The following is a 20,996-nucleotide window of genomic DNA, read 5'->3' on the forward strand; positions in this document are numbered from 1 at the left end:
ATTGCCGACCACACACACTTCAATTTTTTTTTGCTGACATCAATACCATCAGCAAGGGAAATTATGCAAGAGGGTCCTATCCAGGTGTCATTTTGCTTAGATATGTATGATATAGAATGCAGAAATATTATTGTCAAATGTCTTTAAGGCAGCTTTTGGAGATAGGGCCTTCTTGCTCGAATTAATACAAATCTGGACTACTCACAATCGTCATCTTCAATGTAGATAATAGCACATACAGGTGCGTCAATGTTGCCTAAAACAGGATTGGCCAAACACACTTCGAAGTATTCTTGCTTGTCGACATCGACACCATCAGCAAGAGATATTGTGTAGTCTTCTGACCCGTCATTAACTTCATAGTCTATAAGTATGTCCTGAAATCCGATGAAGTCGGTTCCATCCTCTGCTGTCAGAAGTATGTTGTCGTTCAAGTCTTTAGTGCTTATTTCTGACAATTAAAGGTCAATATAATTAGACATAAGTCTAAGTCTTGTGCACTATATTTCTGAGAATAAGAAGTGAAGGTAATCCAAAATTAGAGATCAATTTGGCGGCCATTTTGGAATTTTGGACGTGCCACCTCGCACGCACGCCATGCCACTACAATGTTGGAACCCCAGATCGCAGTTCAAGGGAAGAGAAGGGTCAATTCAGGTCATAGAGATAAAATACAACTTTTGTAATCGTGACTTTGCGTGACTTTTTGTCACTTGCCCTTCTTAAATAGATATACCTTTCCTGTTTATACGCTATTATGTCGCACTTTAAGCTTAATGGTCTATTCCCGGTTAGTATAATTCGTTCAATAACCGCATTTTAACAAATATAACTAGAAAATTAACCTCGTGATATGGGTATGAGTTTTGTACCCAAACATTCAGAAGTCATTCGTGTATGTGCATAAATATTGGGGTTATGGAACTTTGCCCTGGTTAAGGGAAGGGCAGATCCAAGTGGCCCGCCCCCTACGGTAAATATTTCATGAGTAGAATTCTCTCCCTGAGTCATTGTGGGTTAAGGACATTGTTTCTTACCAACAGATCCAACTGAATTAGGTACAATCGATCCAACTCGTAAAATAGTGATTGTGATACTATCCATGGATTCAGTGGCATGGTAAACACCTTTCTCGAACTTGTAAGCTATAAAAAGAGAGATACAGTGACGTAACCAAGGGCCAAAATAAGGACGAGACTATAGCACAAGAAGTAAGTACTTAGTTTTACACACACTGGCTAAAAGTATTACAACATCGCTTAAAAACGAAGAATTCGACAAACTGAAAGTTGTTCAATATTACTCCCGAACCAAACAAGATTAAATAATTTATGCAATTCCATAATAAGACATAGAGTATACTTTTGACTTTTGAAGGTGACTGCTTCGTTCTTGAACAAGACTTTTACGATGGCAGCTCATTTTGGATCCTTGGATTTTCAAATTGTTAGAATTCAAACGCTCAAACGTCAATTGACAAAAGTCCAAAAATATATGTGAGATAGCTCCTAGGGTTGCATCAGCATATTTTTGGGACAGTGAGCTTTGGAGGGAAGTGAATTTCAAAATTGGGCAGTGTTTGCCCAATGATAGATCTTTTTTTGATTTGTGTTAAGGATGCAATACCCACATGCACTTGTGCTCTGTTCAAATACTTCCCCACCCCTATCTCGTTAAGTGTGAGACACTGACTGGGGGTACACTGGGACTGACCGATTGGTGCGCTTGTTCAGTGTCTGGTAACATATGAAATCTCCCGACCCTGCAACCCGGGGGATTGGACGGTAGAGAAACAACGGGGTGGTGGGTGCATGTAATGCTTGCAGAATATACTGGAATGCAAGTAGTCCGAACATTCCCCAGGATGAGAGTGGCACGTGGGTTGCAGTGTGTACTTAAATATTGCCACAGATTACTACAGACCATTCGCAATCGCAACCGCAAAGTCCCGTGTTTTGTATGCTGTGAATTCTTGCATATTCATGAGGGCCGTTCGTACGATTGTGCCGTGTCTAACAATCACGCCAGCGTTGCGTTTACACGAAAGACCGTAACAATACGCGGTTCGTTAGCAATTTCGCCTGTCGCATTTCGTAGACAATCGGCCCTAATTATCGGGTGATGCTAAGACTTGGACTGTTTGGCAATTGTTTGTTATCTCTTTATTCCAAGGATGTAGCATTAGATTTACTTCCTGGGGTGTTATCTTCATCCGGGATATCGTCATCGTCATTATAAATAGTAACAATCGCCTTCTGCATATCTCCCAGTGCCTCTGCCGTATCAGGATCGTGTAGGTACACCTGGAACTGTTCATCTCCTTCTACGATGAGGTCAGGGTTTATTGGGATCTCAACTATCTCGAATGATTGGTTAGGGTCAAATTCCACCCGCATATCAAATATAGTGTAGTCTAGATCAGTGGATGAGGCTGTCTTATCTACTGTCGTTAAAGCTGAAATTGAATAGAAGTTTGCACAGATTAAAAAAGAATAGAAACGAAGAATACGAACAAAAAGGATACAACATTACTGTTGCCAATCAGTTTTGATGGCTATTGAAAAAGCCTGCTTCTTGACAGCATTATGCTATTCCAGTTGAAATGCATACACCCTTTGTAGAAGACAAGAACTTAAATTTTTCACACAGTGAGAGTGATTTTCAAACGGGGTTACCTGAATGGGTTTTTGAAATCTAATGTGGGCGATTAAGGTCATGTCTTCCACAAGGGGTGTATGGATTTCAGCTGCAATAGCCTATTGGGTTCTGTTGAAATGATGAATTTATTTAAATATTAGGTGGATTTTTATGTTTGTGTCCCCTCTTGACTTAATGATTTAGGTAAAGGACGTTAATTTTTGAAAATTCATTGACTCTTACTGTCCTAAGAATGTCAAAGAGACTTGGTCAAGTCTACCCCTGACCCTAATAAACATATCGTGATGGTCTGTCTTAAATGAGACATCTGCCGTATATTTACTATCATCATCACCAAAGGCAGCCATTACTGCATTCTTTCGTCGTATTTTCTAAGTAACATTATGTACGTGCTTTATGCATTGTTCCTTTCAATAAAGACCCCCGTAAAGATCATCAAAGCTAACAGTTTTACATGGCCGTAGAGTAATAATCCCACCCTTTCAGTATAAATAAAGTTGTCAAGATCATTACATGCATTTTTGAAAAGAAAACATAAGACAGCACTATAAATCAACCAAATTGACATCACGTGATAATGTTTCTCTTGACTTACAAACGTGGCCGCCAGCCCGGATATCGCCCTTTCTATGAATAGTAATCATGACTGGTCCATCCGACTCAAGAACGCTGTAGTCTGCGCAGTCAAGAACGTACCACGTGGCTGAAATGACACAAGTTAAATGACCTCATTTCCAGTAGCAAAGTTAGGTGACACCAAGCTACCTGTTTACCTATAACATAGTTCAAAAGTTGACCTCAAGTCACGGAGTATGCGTTTTTGTACCCAAAACATTCAGATGTCATTTTATGAGTGTGTATACAGAACTGTGTTTTGGCAGATGATATTGTTTGAGTTAACGACAGTTTTAAGTTGCGATATGAAACGCGTCTGTACCTTGAATTTCATTTATTGAACAGCTATTTTGCCAATTATGTTAAATACGCGATTTGTAAGACGCATGATTGCTAAATACATGCTCGAACACATTGCTGTGCACTCTACTGCATCCGTAACCACGGTGACAATACACACCGTCATCATCCCTATATCTTCGTGTTAAAAATTGCCGTGATAGTACGATGAATCCTCACGTTTTTCAACAACTACGCATGGTGATTTTATTCGAGATAGGCCGTGCAACTCAGGCTAAGCATACAATTTGAGATTTTGAGCGCCTGCCACACTGTTTCTATTCTATGTTTTACGGTTTTCGCATGATCAATATATGGCTGGCCGTAACCGCCACAAAGTGGAGCTGCTACGCGTAGCTTACTTTTCGCTTCGCGGAACTAAATTGACCAATCATGTTAGATCTTTTCATTACGCGGAGCCAGTGGATGCATCCTCGTTCCAGAGAGAGAAAACTCTTGCCAAATTAATGTTTACTATGGGGATTTTAAATGAATCGATTGTAAATAAACCACGACCAGTTGTACAGGATCAATACCATTGTTTGATGAGTGTATAGTCAATGTTACCTTGCATGCATGTGTCATGTGTGTGGCGTGTTTGTTTGTTTGTTTGTTTGTCTACTGTGTCAGGCCAGGATCACTGACACCCACGGTACTGATACTCTCATACTATCACGGTGATCATATTGTTGAATGTTGTTGACTTAAAAATAATCATGATGCAGTCATGTCTACAGTAGAACTCACCACGACCTTTGAAAGACTTAAACCCTATTAAAAGCTATTAAACCAAGATAACACTCAATGAAAACGGCTCAACTATGTTACATCAGATCTTCTCTGGTTAAATACACACTGCACTTGTGTCTGTTTTACCTGTGCAATGAGCAATGAGCTGGTATTATAGTTTCAGTTGGGTGAACGATTATAAAGCGAACGCAAGGTAACAATACTGTGGGCTTTTGTTTACGAAATGAGACAATAATCTGCTTATTGTTAACCAGCGTTCTTGAAAATGAGAAGCTTAATGACTTAACACGGTTTAGAAATAATTTCTTCATATTTTTTGGTACAAAAGTACCAATATTTCCAAACACCTAAATTAGCTAAAAATTTAGGACATGTTGCAAAACTATATTTTCTAGAATTTCAGAGAATACTTTAAATATTGGCCGGTTATTTTTTACACAGTAGTGACGTCAACTAGGCAATGGCCTATACTTCTAACATACACTATTTGTAGAGGTCACCGTCAATGGTGAGCGCACTGAGTATTGTGTATAGGAAAACGGACAGTAACTACAGTATGTATGGCCTACTACTAGTATATAAAGTAAATCCGAACTGGTTTGCAGTTTGCTGAAGGTCGAATTCCGCAGGGACACCGCGCAAGTTATACAAATTAGCTCCCGGCGATACACTGCAGATCGCAGAACTGTGTGCATAGTTTACCACCACTCTGCCTAGCTATATAGTTATGTACAATACTGTATGAGTTTCTTATGAGTGCATGTCCATTATAAGTCAGTTCGTACTGTTCATAAACTACTTTTTGAATCATAACTTTCGTGACCGAGGATATCTTGCAACTACGTGACGCTCGTCTGGCAAATTCTTAATGAATAAATTCGCTTCACGTAATGAGTAAGTCGTACTTAATTAGTCAGTTTTACCTCCGAGTAATGAAAAACTCTAACATGATCATGATTGGTCAATTTGGCTCCACGGAGCAAAAAGTCAGCTACGCGTAGCAGCTCCACGTTGTGGCGGTTGCGGCCTACCATATCAGTATCCCATATGATATTTCTATTGCAAGAAAATTTTATTTGTTGTCAGGTTTTATCTTAAATACACTAACTGGAAATTAAATACACTAATTAGTGAGGACCGGTATTTTGCTGTGGATATGTTTAACTGCAATTTGCGGGTAAAAATTTGAAATCCTGAGTAAAAATTTTGATCATATTCAACTCTTTGAGAAAAAATTGATATAAAAGAATGCATGTAAAATCCAGCTGCAATACAATGTACATTATTGACACACTATCACTCTCTTTATTTACGGCAATAATAGAATATCGATTTCAATCGAATTGAATACGATGCTCAGTTTTGAGTTTGTAGTTGACTACTAAGCGACCTAAGCGATCGATTGCTAGCCAATCAGATAGAACTCCTTTTCTTGCGTTCGGTGAAATACCAGTCGCCCGTCGCTCACCAACGGAGTATTAAATTTATATTTATCGAATAGGAAGTCGACACTGTGCAATGTGTATATATAATTTCGCCGATCGTATTTTTTTATCATGAATATTGGCAGAGCTACGTGCATGATGCAGCTGATGTGATGTACAAACAAGACGTAAGACGAATAGCGATATGCATACAGTTTATACAGTACGTCACTGATTCAATGGTAAACACGCACGCGATATATTTATCAGATCAGTGAGCTTCAGAATAAAACCGGAGATCTCCGGTTTCATTATAAATGTTAAATTTTCCTGTAATTAAAGCACTTCAGAAATTCGAAAACAATTGAGGGCGTTGCTGTGGAACGGGCAGATCAATGATGATTAACTATAAGAATTTGTGAAAAGGCTTCAATTGGCCTAAAAGAAAATAACTTACAGTCCTTGATTATAACTTCCGACATTGATGGTGAGCACACTGTTGCCATCTGGGCCAGAGGTGTGCCCTCCGGGATAGATATCTCTATGTTAAACATCTCATTGTATTCTAGCATATTGTCTGGCACTATGGTGATCGTCTTTGTGGATGTCGTAGCTCCTTCTGGGAACGTTACATCGTCAGTGTCCATCGGGGAATAGTCTGCTGGATCAACTGCTCTGGCGTCAGTATACGATACCGCTGTGAAAGAAAACATGAATTGAACAGAACAGAAAGTAGATATTATTTCTTGCTCTTCTGTACGGAGCGGAGACCGGGAGAGTGTTCTGACTAGCCTAGTGATGTCAATTTTAAGGTTATGATGGACCTGATTGACAGTTGACATCTGTACTTAAATTAGCATTTGGATAAATCTTGTTGTTATGACCTTATACTTACGGATACTATCTTCCCGCCCAAGGTATCCTCCTCGGTGAAATGTTACTTCCAAATCTGTGCCCTCAAAAGCGATGCATTGTTTATCCTCGATCCAAAAACATGCTACATTAAAAAAGCAAGCAAGCAAGCAAACAGGAAAAAAAAAATAGGATATCACAAGACTGTAGTAAAGTTTAGTCATGTGATATCTTAGTTATTGATTATGATTATCAGATTATGGATCAAATACTTTTTTCAGATAAGTCGACGCAGATACTTACTTGCACGGTATTACAAACAAAGACTCTTAGCAATGGCTGCATCGCTGTAAAGGTTCGCGGATAACAATTTTCCAACACTTTAACGCGTTATTTATTCCTGTACTTTGCACATAGAAATATAAGAGACGTTCCTAAAGATTTACACTACAAGGCGTTTACAAGGGTATTTTGATAACACTCAAATATGTTTATACCAGCAATATAATCATGTTAGAGTGTTAAATTATTGTTATGAAAATTGCCGCTGTAAACGCGTTGTAGTGTTATTGTAAGCATCGCCTCCCACGCCTCTATACGTGTAAGTACAGAAATAAACGCGTTGAAGTGTTTAAAAAGTGATATCTGTGAATATTATTACATTATGTTGCTGTAACTCGTTGCTGCAAGTTGCTGCAACTTCAGGGTCTTAGCGAGTGATCTTGACTGCATACTCTTGCAACCAAAATATTTTGGCAAGTGCTCTTCATGAATTGTTACATGTACTTGCAACCATATAGATAGCACTAAAGTGCTCAATAGTAACATTTTAAGACAGTTGTAGAGTGCTTCATAATAGCACTTTAGTATAGGTTCACAACATCTAGAAACGCCACAACAGAGTGATCAAGATTCTTGATATGATAGAAAATTGATAGATATTTCTGAGTGAGTACCAGATTACCAGATCTGAAAAAGAGACTAGGATAAACTTACATGTACAATCAATAATATAGACAGTTGCTGTACTCGGTGAACCAACTGCAGCAAACGTCGTATCAGTTCCCCCGCTCAACGTCAGTACCAACGTAAACGTTTCCAAATCCTCAATCAACGCGTCTTTATTTATAGTGTAAGTGACAGTGGCAGTTGTTTCGCCAGGAGTGAAGTCGGCGGTAACTGCTGCGGTATTGGTTTCGGACGTGTAGTCATCAGTATCATCGGTAGTACTGAAAGTTGCACTACCGCCATTTACTGTCAAGGCTGAAATCAAAATAATTCTATACAATTTTTCAACCTGATGTGGCAGTGACGTCAACGCGTTGAAGCAGCTGTTTCGCTCGTGCATTTGTGCGGCGTCTTTAAGCGCGTGCGTGTGTACACCAGCGCTTTGAGCGAACTCTTTTGCATTTAAATGAGCTTGTGCAATTGTCGTATCATACTTTTACATGTTAATGCAAGTAAAACCAGCATGTGAGTTTACTTACTGATCTCGTCCGTATTGGCGAGATTGCCAGCCCTGTGTATTGTGATTACTACAATATTATTTTCTTTGACAGCATATTGGAATTCATCTATCCAGAATATTGCTACAAACAAACAAACAAACAAACAAACAACAAACATGTCATCCGTCATTATTGTACTTAGCTCTAAACAGTAAAGCAACTTTATAGTTTGACCAACTCGTATTGGTGGGACTTATAACATCGCGGATTAATATCAATATATATTATTTCGAGAATTGTCTTGTGACATCTTTCCAGAAGTAACACGAATTATTAATTCAAATCCTATATTTTGTCTAATACTTTTTTTTAATGCACGCACAATAAAGACCAAACATGTCAACTATATATCACAATTAACTTGGGTCTACTTTTTGGCGTAGTGGTAAAAGCCTATAACAATTCCCGCCGATTATAGATGCAGCTTCTATAAAAACAGTGTATAATATAACTACGTTTGCAAGAAGAGCTTATTTATTGCCAAATATTGTTCCTTAATGGATGCAATGATGACTTTTCCTCTTTCCTCTAGGTTACTTATGATTATGATTAAGGTTAGGATCAGTGGCGTAGCCAAGGGGGGACAAAGGGGCAAAGCCCCCCGTGAGAAGTCTTACCCCCCCCCACCCCCACCCCCATCTGTCTGTGGGATGCTGGCCGCACTGATATTTAAGATATTCGGCTTTTTTTTTGTATTTTTTGACCATTTTCGTCAACGTTTTCCCCTTAAAAGTTGTCTTGTACCCCTTTTGCCCACCCTCTGAAAAAGTGCTGGCTACCCTATTGAGCAATGGTATTACCTGTACAGTCTTCAATATAAACCGTAGAAGAGCTGGGCGATATCACCGTAGCAGACATGTCTGATAACGTTGCTCCAGTCAATGTCAGATCCAGTGTAAATGTTTCAATTCCCTCAGCAAACACATCTTTGTTTATTGTGTAAGTGACTGTAGTAGTTGTTTCGCCAGGATCGAATTCGACGGGTTCTTCGACGTCATTGGACAGCGATGTGTAGTCCACACCATACCCAGCAGTCCCGTCGTTTGCTGTCAAAACTGAATTGTACAATTAAATTCAATAGGAATAAAAACCGTGCATCTAATCATACAGGCCTACTGACAGGAACTTATTATTCTTCAGACTTTTACTATAAGATGTAGTGAAAATGCTGGTGAAATATTACATATTCTGCAAGGCACTTGTAGCCTAATGGTCTATACTAGTTGAAATATATGCACCACCCCCCCCCGGAAGACAGGACCTTAATCTTCTACGCAGGGAGTGTAGATTTCAATTGGGATGGGATTACCTTAATAGGTGACTCCATTTGAAATCTACACACCTTGTGTGGGAGATCATGGAGGATGTCATAATATTTCATGGGTGGCGTGCGGATTTCAACTGGAATAGCACAGTGTAATTACAATGATAAGAATGTCAAGCATACTTAGATCATCGTCATTGGCAAGATTTCCCACTCTGTGTATGGTGACCACCAAAGCGGTATTCTCCTTCGTCGAGTATATGGCTTCCTCAATCCAAAACATAGCTATTTAGATAAAATGGGGTATTAAAATTATTTAAAGTGTACCAATTTTTAAAACAAATACTCTTCACATATTATTTTGGCAGTAACGGTGAAGGGAGTTCATGTTGTTGTGTCGTTGTTGTCGTTTTGTTTTGCTTTCTGATAATTAAGACAAGACATCCACCGACAAATTTCTCGTTCAGATGCAGATCAAGTCAACTTAAGCTGCATCGCTGAGCGACGAACGGCACCAGTATCATACAGAAGCATCTGTACATACTGAGTGATTTGTATCCAGAAGCACACAGTAATACTGATGCCAAGCTCCCGGGGGGGGCACTCAACACAAATGACCATACGGATATGCTCCCCCGGAAAGACCCACCTTTTTGGGTTTCACAGCTCCGAAAGACCCACTATATTTGACCAAAATACAGCTCCGAAAGACCCTTGATTTTGATAATTTCAGCTCTAAAAGACCCAAAAATTGCTCATTCCTCATATTTCTTGTTTTTCAGGCGATTTTCAACCTAAAAGCCAAGAAAGACCCTTGATTTTGACTTTTCGCAGCTCCAAAAGACCCCATTTTACTTGTTCACAGCCCGGTTCGCAGCTCTGAAAGACCCCTTTTACTGGTACACCATCAGCTCCCAAAGACCCACCACCTCAAAATTCCGGGGGAGCATAGTCTGGTATAGAAGCACACGGGTAATTCCGTGTGCTGGACCCGTTGTTGCTATGCCTATTATGCCGTTGCACTGTCCGTTGCCTAATTGATCAAGTGCACTGTTCTTTAGGATCCGATGAATTAGTTTTAAAGCAGAGCAGCTCAGAACGACTGGTCTTTTAGACAATTTTAAATTTTAAACGCGTATTTATTGCACGGTTGGCTTGACAGTGATTTGGCTTGGCTCTGGCGACCTTGCATCCCGGGGTACCTTGATCACAACAAATTTGGTTCTCATAATTATCTAGAAGCTGACACTATAGGCCTAATAAAATTTTCGTAGACCCTATATTAGGCCTAATAGCTTTTATTTTATCCGTAGGCCAATATTAAACGACGGGTATGTGTGTATAGGTGTACCTGTATGTAAATACCGTGTCTTTGTTTTGATACGCGAACGGACAAAAGACCGGATAACCGGATCGAATATTCCCTTTAATGAGTGGGGCTACTACGGGCAATAGCGGTGTCGGGGTGCGCATGCAGTCTCATACAGGGTCCATACGAATTATCAAGACATGCAGGACGAATTATTGCTCAATAGGTTATTATCTAGAATAACATAGAATGGCAATTATTAGGCCTATTTATCGATTTATTATTATAGACTGATAAATAAATAAATAAATAAATAAATAAATAAATAAATAAATAAATAAATAAATAAATAAATAAATAAATAAATAAATAAATAAATAAATAAATAAATAAATAAATTAATTAATTAATTAATTAACATTTATTTTATTATCTATTTATTTAGGCCTATTATCGATTTATTATTATAGACTGATAAATAAATAAATTAATTAATAAATTAATAAATTAATAAATTAATTAATAATTAATAAATTAATTAATTAATTAATTAATTAATTAATTATTTAATAAATAAATATTAACATTTATTCATTTATTTTATTATCTGTTTATTTAGGCCTATTTATCGATTTATTATTATAGACTGATAAATAAATAAATTAATTAATTAATTAATTAATTAACATTTATTCATTTATTTTATTATCTATTTATTTTATTTAGTCACTTATATATTTATTTATTTATTTATTTATTTATTTAATAATTGATTAATATATTGATTGATTGGTTGATTGTGTGAGTCAGAAAGAGAGCTTGTGAGTAGGGTGAAGTATCAAGTTGATTGATAAGCTGATTGGATTTATTCATTTGATTTTGTTTTAAATATTTTGTTGACTCATCCACTCATTTATTGATTAATTTATCTATTTATTTATAAATTTTTACTTATTTATATATTTATTTATTTATTTATTTAGTTATTCGTTCATTTAGTTTAGTTTGATTTAGATCGATTAATCGATTGATTGATTGATTGTTTGATTGATTGATTATGTGAGTGAATGAGAGAGATGGATAGATTCAGAAAGGGGAGAGTATATCAAGTTGATTCGGATTAGTTGATTGGATTAATTCATTCATCGATTGCTTGATCTGTTGATCGCTAGGTAGGTTGATTGGTTAAGTAGGTGATTTAATAGCTGAGTGAGTAAATGGGGTCATTGAGCAGTATAGGGATTGAGTAAGCAGTTCAAAGTAAGCCTACATTACGTGAAGGGGTGAATGGATAAGTTCTTTCTTTCTCCTGGCTTGGGACCGTTACTGTCCACACCACCCCACCCCACAATTGATTGCCTCCAGTTTCTTCATTGAAGGTAAGTTAATTGTATGTACTGTTTGATACATGTTTTTATTTGGAAGGGGCCGCTGGGGATGACTTATGACCCCGCCTTCCTTGCTCTCGACTTAGCTGCTTCAGCTCAGCAATGATAATTTAGGCACGTTGCTTCCCATAAATAGTGTCATAGGGACACGGGGGCACGTGTCTCTCCCCCCCCCCCAATCGATCTGGAATTTTAAAAAATCCCATGGCGAATTTGCTGACCCCCATTAGACCCTTTGCCCCACACCCAAAAAAAATCGTGGTCGGTACCCCCCTACAACCATGTTAAAGTTTTAGCGCCTCGCTTCCCATAAATTATACTAGGCCTATTCACTTTTGACTGGGGGATCCCTCCCCACACAAAATTGCTCGAGTCAATCCATCTGGTTCAGTGATGATAAAAAAATGGAAGCTAGTTGTAGCCTAAAACCCGTTACGATCATGAAAATGTGTTAGTGCTTACTCTTATAATCACACCTTGCTTCCCATAAATTATATATGATATCCGCTTTAGGGAAAGCTTTCTGACTGGGGACCCCACCACCCCCCATACAATTGCTCTCAATCCATCTTGTTCGATAAAGAACACCCCCCCCACCCCCCACAATTGCTCTCAATCCATCTTGTTCGATAATGAGCCTAAAGCACGCTATATCCATGTTAAAGTTTTAGCGTCTTCTCCTATTTGAACATCTCGCTTCCCATAAATTATAATATTCACTTTTATTTCGATGGGGCATTAGGGACAATGACTTCTGACTGGGGGAACCCTCCCCCACACACAATTGCTCGAGTCAATCAATCTGGTTCAGTGATGAAACAAAAAAATGGAAGTTGTAGCCTAAAACCCGTTATGACCATGTAAATGTTTTAGTGCCTACTCTTATAATCACATGTTGCTTCCCATAGGCCTAATGTCCACTTTTACATGTTTAATTTATTTGTAAAGGGCATTAGGGGAAAAGACTTCTGACTGGGACCCCCCCCCCCCGCACCTCACCCCACACACACACCCCCACACACACAATTGCTCAATCCATCTATGGTGATACAAAACACTGCATTTTGAGCCTAGTATACGCTATAACCATGATAACCATGTTAAAGTTTTAGAGCCTTCTCTTATTTGGACATCTCGCTTCCCATAGATTATAGTGTTTACTTTTTTTTTTTTTTTTCGAGGGGGCTTAGGGACAATGACTCAAAGGGACCCCCCACACACACACAATTGCTCTCAATTCATCTAGATCAGTGATGATACCAACAAAATGCAATTTGTAGCCTAAAAAAATCATGGTCGGTACCCCCCGCCACCCGCTACATAAACCATGTTAAACTTATAGCGCCTTCTCCTATTTGGGCATCTCGCTTCCCATAAATTAAACTATTCAATTTTGACTGGGGGACCCCCTCCCCCACACACAATATTGCTCGAGTCAATTCATCTGGTTCAGTGATGATACAAAAAAATTATACTAAAAACTGCATTTTGAGCCTAAAGCACGCTATAACCATGTTAAAGTTTTAGCGTCTTCTCCAATTTGAACATCTCGCTTCCCATAAATTATAGTGTTCACTTTTATTTCGATGGGGCATTAGGGACAATGACTTCTGACTGGGGGGACCCCCTCCCCACACACAATTGCTCGAGTAAATCCATCTGGTTCAGTGATGAAACAAAAAAATGGAAGTTGTAGCCTAAAACCCGTTATGACCATGTAAATGTTTTAGTGCCTACTCTTATAATCACATGTTGCTTCCCATAGGCCTAATGTCCACTTTTACATGTTTAATTTATTTGTAAGGGGCATTAGGGGAAAAGAATTCTGACTGGGACCACCCCCCCCCGCACCTCACACACACATACCCACCCCCACCCACACACAATTGCTTTCAATCCATGGTGATACAAAACACTGCATTTTGATTTTTGAGCCTAAAGTCAAGTACGCCATAACCATGATAACCATGTTAAAGTTTTAGCGCCTTCTCTTATTTGGACATCTCGCTTCCCATAGATTATAGTGTTTACTTTTTTTTTTTTTTTTTCATTAGGGACAATGACTCAGAGGGGGAATGCCCCCCACACACACACAATTGCTCTCAATTCATCTAGATCAGTGATGACACCAAAAAAATGCAATTTGTAGCCTAAAGCCCCTTATGACCATGTAAATGTTTTAGCGCTTGCTCTTATATTTGGACATGTTGCTTCCCATAAATTATATATTATAATGTACCATTTTACATGTTTAATTCATTTAGAAGGGACATTAGGGGAAGTGACTTCTAACTAGGGACCCCCCCCCGCACACACACCCACACACCCCCACACACACACACCCACCCCAATTGCTCTCAATCTAGATCGATGATGATACAAAAAACTGCATTTTGAGCCTAAAGCACGCTATAACCATGTTAAAGTTTTAGCGCCTTTTCTTATTTGGACAACTCACTTCCCATAAATTATAGTATTCACTTTTATTTCGAAGGGGCATTAGGGACAATGACTTCTGACTGGGACCACCCCCACCCCCACACACACACCCCCCCCCCCCACAATTGCTCTCAATCCATCTGGTTCAGTGATGATGTATGTTTGCTTTTATGAAACTTTTTAGTTCATCCCTGTTTGAACACAGCTTTAGTACGTAGGGCGACCGGGCTATAAAAGATAAGAGCGCCCTCGTTAGGCCTCCTATATTTTCATCGCCAAATACGCAGTTCTATTGCATGCAAGCAAGTCACTGATAGACGTGACGGTTCTCTATAGAAGAGATTGCAGAAAAAAAGTTTTTTTAAGGGATGGTCTTGTTAAACACTCCAGTTAGGAAATTTTTTGCATTCGCAAAATTGATTTTTGAACATGCACGGGTGGGATAATGGGAATGCTGTGCAATTATTATAAGCCCTGGGGATGGTTAATTTTTGTTGGGGAAAACATTTTTTGGCTTCTGATTGGGGACCCCACCCACACACACACACCCCCACCCCCACAATTGCTCTCAATCCATCTCGATCAGTGATGATACAAAAAATGCAATTTGTATATAGCCTAAAACCAATATGACCATGTAAATCTTTTAGCGCTTGCTCTTATTTGGACATAATAAATTATAATGTCTGCTTTTACATGCTTAATTTATTTAGAAGGGGCATTAAGGGAAATGACTTCTAAATGGGGACCCCCTCCCCCCACAACCCTCCCCCAACACACCTCAGTTGTTCGGTGATGATACAAAAACAACTGCATTTTGAGCCTAAAGCACGCTATAACCATGTTAAAGTTTTAGCGTCTTCTCCTATTTGAACATCTCGCTTCCCATAAATTATACTGTTCACTTTTATTTTGAGGGGGCATTAGGGACAATGACTAATGACTGCGGGAAACCCCCACCACACACACACACACACACACACCCCCACCCACAATTGCTTTCAATCCATCTGGTTCAGTGATGATACACAAAAATGCAATTTGTAGCCTAAAACCCATTATGACCATGTAGGCTAAATCTTATAGCGCTTGCTCTTATAATCATGATAATCACATCTTGCTTCCCATAAATTATATTGTCCGCTTTTACGCCTAATTTGGGCAAGTGACTTGCCGCACACATGTACAAATCCAATGGAAAATTATGCACTGTATTTATGTGCATTCATTGTTGCATGGCAAGCTCGTATTTGGTGTACAGGAATGGATACTCTGTAGTAGGCCTACTAGGCCTTGGCCTAGCCTATGACTTTGTCATGTGATGAGAGATTCTGTTGATTAAATTGTATTTTTATGCTTCTCGATTATTCAAGCAGATAGTATGTACTGTTCGGCAGCATTTATTGGTAATTTATTTGGATTTAAAAGAGAGAAATAAGGAAATATCGTCATGATCATCAACAGAGATTGTGTATTTACCAATGATGTTTACTTGTATTTATGAATTGTGATGTGATAATACAAATATGAAAGCAAAATAACAATACAAGATATAACAAAAGAAGCAAATATAAAACAGAATTGTCAAGTCTCATTTTTACCTGTTACTTCTCCTTTCATGCATCACTGATTCCACATATCTTGGGGAGAATTCTAGTATTTGATACTACGCTAGTAACGCTACCACTTGTATGTTTATAAGGCTAGTCTTCTCCAACAGTCGTTTACAAAAGTATTAGGGGCAAGCTCGGTCCCGTTACAACTGGTGTCTGGCGGTAGGATAATTCAAAATTTTAACAGATTTTGGCTCACGATTTATTATGGCAGCGACTGAAGATAGTGTTGGTACTTTTCCAACCGATACCAGCTCAGAAATATTAGCTGGTGATGAATTTAATGTTCATGGAAGTGATGAGTCAGTGAGAAGTAGGCCTAAACATTCTGGTAATGACACTCAGTCTGGAGTAAAAATAAAGCCTCAAACTTACGATGGGACCACTTCCTGGTCAGACTATTTGATACAATTCGAACTTGTTGCTGAATGGAATAAATGGAATGAGTATACCAAAGCCATTTGTTTAGCAACTAGTCTGAGAGGTGTTGCTCAGAGTGTACCGGGATATTTGGATCCGACTGAACGGCATGATTACCACTCACTTGTGGCCTGTTTGAACCTGAGGTTTGGAACCGAAAATCAGGAAGAGCTATTCTGGGTGAAACTTAATAACAGAGTAAGGCACCCAGACGAGTCATTACCTGACCTAGCTCACAACATCAGGAAGTTAGTCAAACTAGCTTTACCAACAATACCAAGTCCTTTCTCACAGGAGATAGCAAAGAAATACTTTATAAGTGCTATTAGAGAAAGCGAGTTACGGTTAAACATCCTGCGTGCAAAACCTGTTACTTTTGATGATGCAATCAAGTTTGCAGTGGAAACAGAAGCTTTTTACAAAGCTGAAAAGTACAGGAAGCATCAAAATGATGCTAATGCAGATGGAATTGCTAAAGGGCAATTTGAAGATGAGAAGGATGATGAACTTACGAGAGTCAATTCACAGAAGACTGGGAGATCATCGAGAAAGAACCGGAAGTCTCCCTCATCACAAATGCGAGCCAGGAGAAGGTTAGCTTTCTTAAAGATCCAGAAAAAGTTAACCAGGCCGCATGCTCCCTTAATTGGGAAAGACTGTGATGATCTACCCTGCCAAATGGCATGCTCAAGCAGTTTCAAGAAGAAAGGGAGAAAGACACGAAAGTCTCCATCATCTAGAAGACGAGCCAGGAGACGATTAGCTGTAAGGAGACAGTTAACTGGTGGTCAGGACACTCCCTTGATAAATGGGGAAGACTGCCAACCAACAGGTACATGTACCCCAAGTGATCAGACGGTGTTAGTTGACCGTATAGGCGTAGGTGAATGGAATTCATCTGGCCAATACGCCGACACTCTGAGAAAGTTGTCATCTCAGATGAGTCTTTGGAAGAGGTCAGCTATGCTACTTGATGACGGTCATGATGGTATAGGCACACGATCGGGCCTATGTACCAACTCATTGGCACCAGGAGACTTGCCATCATCAGAATGAAGAGTGACCAGTCATCATGCAGGCATGCTATGATGTCTGATGGTATATAATTTGTAAATAGCTTTACCAGGAAGATTCAAGGAGACGAAAGCTATCGTGTTAATGGGATAATGATATGCGGAAAAGCCCTCGCCGTATATAGTCACTGATCCTTGTGGTGTATGAAGTCCGGAAAAGGGCTCACCGACGTCTTGCACTGCCTGCTCACAGCTCCTTGCCGCTAAAATATGAAATTACTGTTTTATGAAGATGAAGTCAGGTATTATAGGCCTTGCCAACATCATCATCATATAGACGTGTTTCATAGCGGATTGTCTACTTTACATGTAGGCCTAAACCCTGTATGTAAAAATTGTTTTTATTTAAAATTGTTATTATGTAATCATAATAACTCAATACTGGGAGGAACAGCCTCCAATAAAAAGAACTTCATGAATGAAATTTTTATTTAAGCCAAAACGTGATTAGAAGTTTGATATGACTTTACTGACTGCAGCGGTATTGTCATGCCAATCTTTTGACCAAGTTTTGTCTCTGGGAAATTCTTGTTCTTTTAAAAAGAGCAATATTCTGGATTTCTTAATTTAGATAAAGTGAAAGACACCTCACTTTATTTCGACACAACTATTCTTACAATCATTTGGAATGATGGATATGGGGACATCACCATGAAAAAATGGACAGTGTTGATTGTCGGGCACTCATGTTGTTTTACATGAGATTTCATGCCTTAATTCTGAATTGAATGTCAGATATTGCAGATTACGAAGACAGATGAAGAAAAACAAAATGGAGATGGAGATAGCTACAGTTAAATAACAGACATCGACTTTAAGCCTACAATAATGGTTGCTTCATCGAATAGCCATTAGATCTGTACGCGCTATCTACTGAAGATAGCTATAAGTTTCGTCGTATACGGCATGTGCTCTTAAGAAGATTAACAAATGAAAATCAAATAGATCTCATCATCTGTTTTCTACTGATACTGTTGAGGCATCACCACGGGCCGGTTATGCAGATCTTATGATTTTGGAACTCTGGTTGGTGCGACGGTGACTCGCTGATTGCAGTCATGATGTTTTCAGAGCAATGTCAGACTATGTAGGCCCATCGGCAACAGAAAATCAAGTTTCGCTCTTGGGTGGATTGCCAACTGAGAAAGTCTACATGGACTTAATAGAACTCAGGTGCAAGAATGAATGGCAAAAGTGATATTTGACTAGTCAATGGTTATTCTTTACCAGGTCAAATGTTTTATTGGATGATGTATGGTTTCTTTACACCTTGCATAATTGATGTAAGGGCGGCGCAGTCAACATTTCCTCTCATGATCGACAGTGAACCAATCTGGCAGTTTCTCATGAGAGTTGCGAAAGAGGTATGATAATGTAGATTCTCAGATGTTGAAGATATCGAACTGAAGACAAGGTCCATCAGAAGAAAGGACGCTGAGGAATACAGAACTTTTATAAATCTGAACTCATATTGATCATTAATTGATGGCAACAATTTAAAATTAATGTCGAACTGATGATTGTTTTATGTAACTTGATGCAGAGACAGACTTCTGTCATTTCAGCTCGAAATTTAAAGTCAAAGTTAAACTGGTATTGTTCATTTGAAAATGAAATTGATGGAAATGTGCAGGTGTGCACCAAGGTGAATCAAATGGTTCTTGTAAATTAATATTTTATTGGTGAAGAAGAGTATGCATAAAAACCGGGTGATAAATAATTTATGCTAGAGATACTGTGAAAGATTTGTATAAAACTTGTAAACATAATAATATAATTTACATGTGAAATAGAGTTGCTTTTATAATGTATAGTTGTAAATCTGCCGAATAGCCAATCAAATTTTGGAAAACTCTTCGAGGTCACGAGGTCACGACAATGTTATTGTCAGCCTGTCACCAAACAATGGTTGCGTGAATTTACCTATGTTACTGCTAAAGTTTGTCAAGGAAATGCTCTATTTTTTTTTTTAATTGTAATGAAGTTAAATAATTATATGCATGTTACATTTCAACTGTATCTTTTGAGTAAGATTTGCCTATTATGGACAGTTTAAAATTGTGCTGAAGTGTAATTTTCACAACATTTTTGTTTTGATGCGATCGTCTGTCGTGATCGGCTGTGACAGTGTAAACTACATTTTTGTACACCCATCGTATGTGCGGCTTTTCACAATCCTTACTTTATATACCGGCTCCATACATTCGATATGTAAGTGTAAACTTAGAAAGTAACTTCCATTGCTTAGTACACGGTGTCATGCTTCAGCAAATCCGAAGTCTAGATTTTGAATGCAATGGTCTCTAGCCTAGAATGTGAAGCTATCGGTGAGCAAATTCTTGGCTAGACTTCTCGAGCAACACAATGACGTCGACCATCACTGGCACTGCCACTGCATATATTAATTATGACCAACAAATGTGTAGCAATGAGAATGATTGATACTTGGATATAATTTTACTAAGTAGAACTTACCCTGGAAGGTGCCGCGCCATATCATCGCATCGCCATCGGCAGTGCAGCTAGTGCATGAGTGTCATGTCAGCTGGTCATCACTCAGTCAGTGTAGACAACATACTATAGTAAGAATTCCAATTGAATGAACGCAGCTTTCAACAGCTGCACTCGATCCAACCGCGATCGTATATCGCGTATTTCAAACTACAACGCGAACGCGCGACCTTGGATACAATGCTAACCAATCACGAGTGCGTTGGCATGGTTGGATTCACTTCCGCGTTACTCACGCACAGTCGCACACGCTGGCGTATATCTCGCAGTGTACGCAGAAATTCGTCACGCTATTGAAAGCTGCGTTCATTCAATTGGAATTCCCACTATAACATGGTACCGCGGATACCGGCATTGACCGGGTAAGCTTAAAAACATTTTACACATGGACATGACAGTTCAGTCAGTTGTGACACCGAAAATCACACCACCACACATTCAACAAATTATGCATTATACGGCAGTAAAGTAGTGAATAAATCATGAAAATAGGCTTTCTCTATTTAGGCCAAAGACAGTTCCAAATGAAACCAAACAATGTTCCAGACCTGCAATGTTCGTATCGAAAACTCTGTTCATGATTCGCGGTTTCCCATCGGTCACTCAGACTTCATTTGCAGTCGTTTTTGTAATTTTATTCGTCATCACCGGCAACACGGTACCGGCCAGAAAAGTATACGCTACAAACCGTATGATTCTGTATACCAAGCTATAAACTATTTAGCTTTGCATCGGTACTACCGCGTACTTGCGCACCAAAAGTGCACAGTAGGTAGTGTCGACTGTATCTTACACGGGTGCGAACGATTGGTATTTGACAAATGAGGTAGCAC

The 20,996-nt window shown here is 38.9% G+C and overlaps 1 protein-coding gene across 1 annotated transcript in view; it reads right to left on the bottom strand.

Moving 5' to 3' along the window:
• Positions 1–20,996, bottom strand: part of LOC140139337 (uncharacterized) — a 135,169-nt gene that overhangs the window by 78,026 nt on the left and 36,147 nt on the right. Inside the window, exons 7-16 of the mRNA XM_072161119.1 lie at positions 9,594–9,695; positions 8,947–9,201; positions 8,126–8,227; positions 7,635–7,901; positions 6,682–6,783; positions 6,244–6,483; positions 3,254–3,361; positions 2,192–2,455; positions 1,038–1,145; positions 206–451 (exon numbers count right to left, since the gene is read on the bottom strand). Coding sequence (XP_072017220.1) covers positions 206–451; positions 1,038–1,145; positions 2,192–2,455; positions 3,254–3,361; positions 6,244–6,483; positions 6,682–6,783; positions 7,635–7,901; positions 8,126–8,227; positions 8,947–9,201; positions 9,594–9,695 — 1,794 coding nt within the window. The remainder of the gene's footprint in view (positions 1–205; positions 452–1,037; positions 1,146–2,191; positions 2,456–3,253; positions 3,362–6,243; positions 6,484–6,681; positions 6,784–7,634; positions 7,902–8,125; positions 8,228–8,946; positions 9,202–9,593; positions 9,696–20,996) is intronic.

The sequence above is a fragment of the Amphiura filiformis genome, chromosome 2 (genome assembly GCF_039555335.1).
Source record: "Amphiura filiformis chromosome 2, Afil_fr2py, whole genome shotgun sequence".
In the NCBI taxonomy this organism is placed as follows: Eukaryota; Metazoa; Echinodermata; class Ophiuroidea; order Amphilepidida; family Amphiuridae; genus Amphiura; species Amphiura filiformis.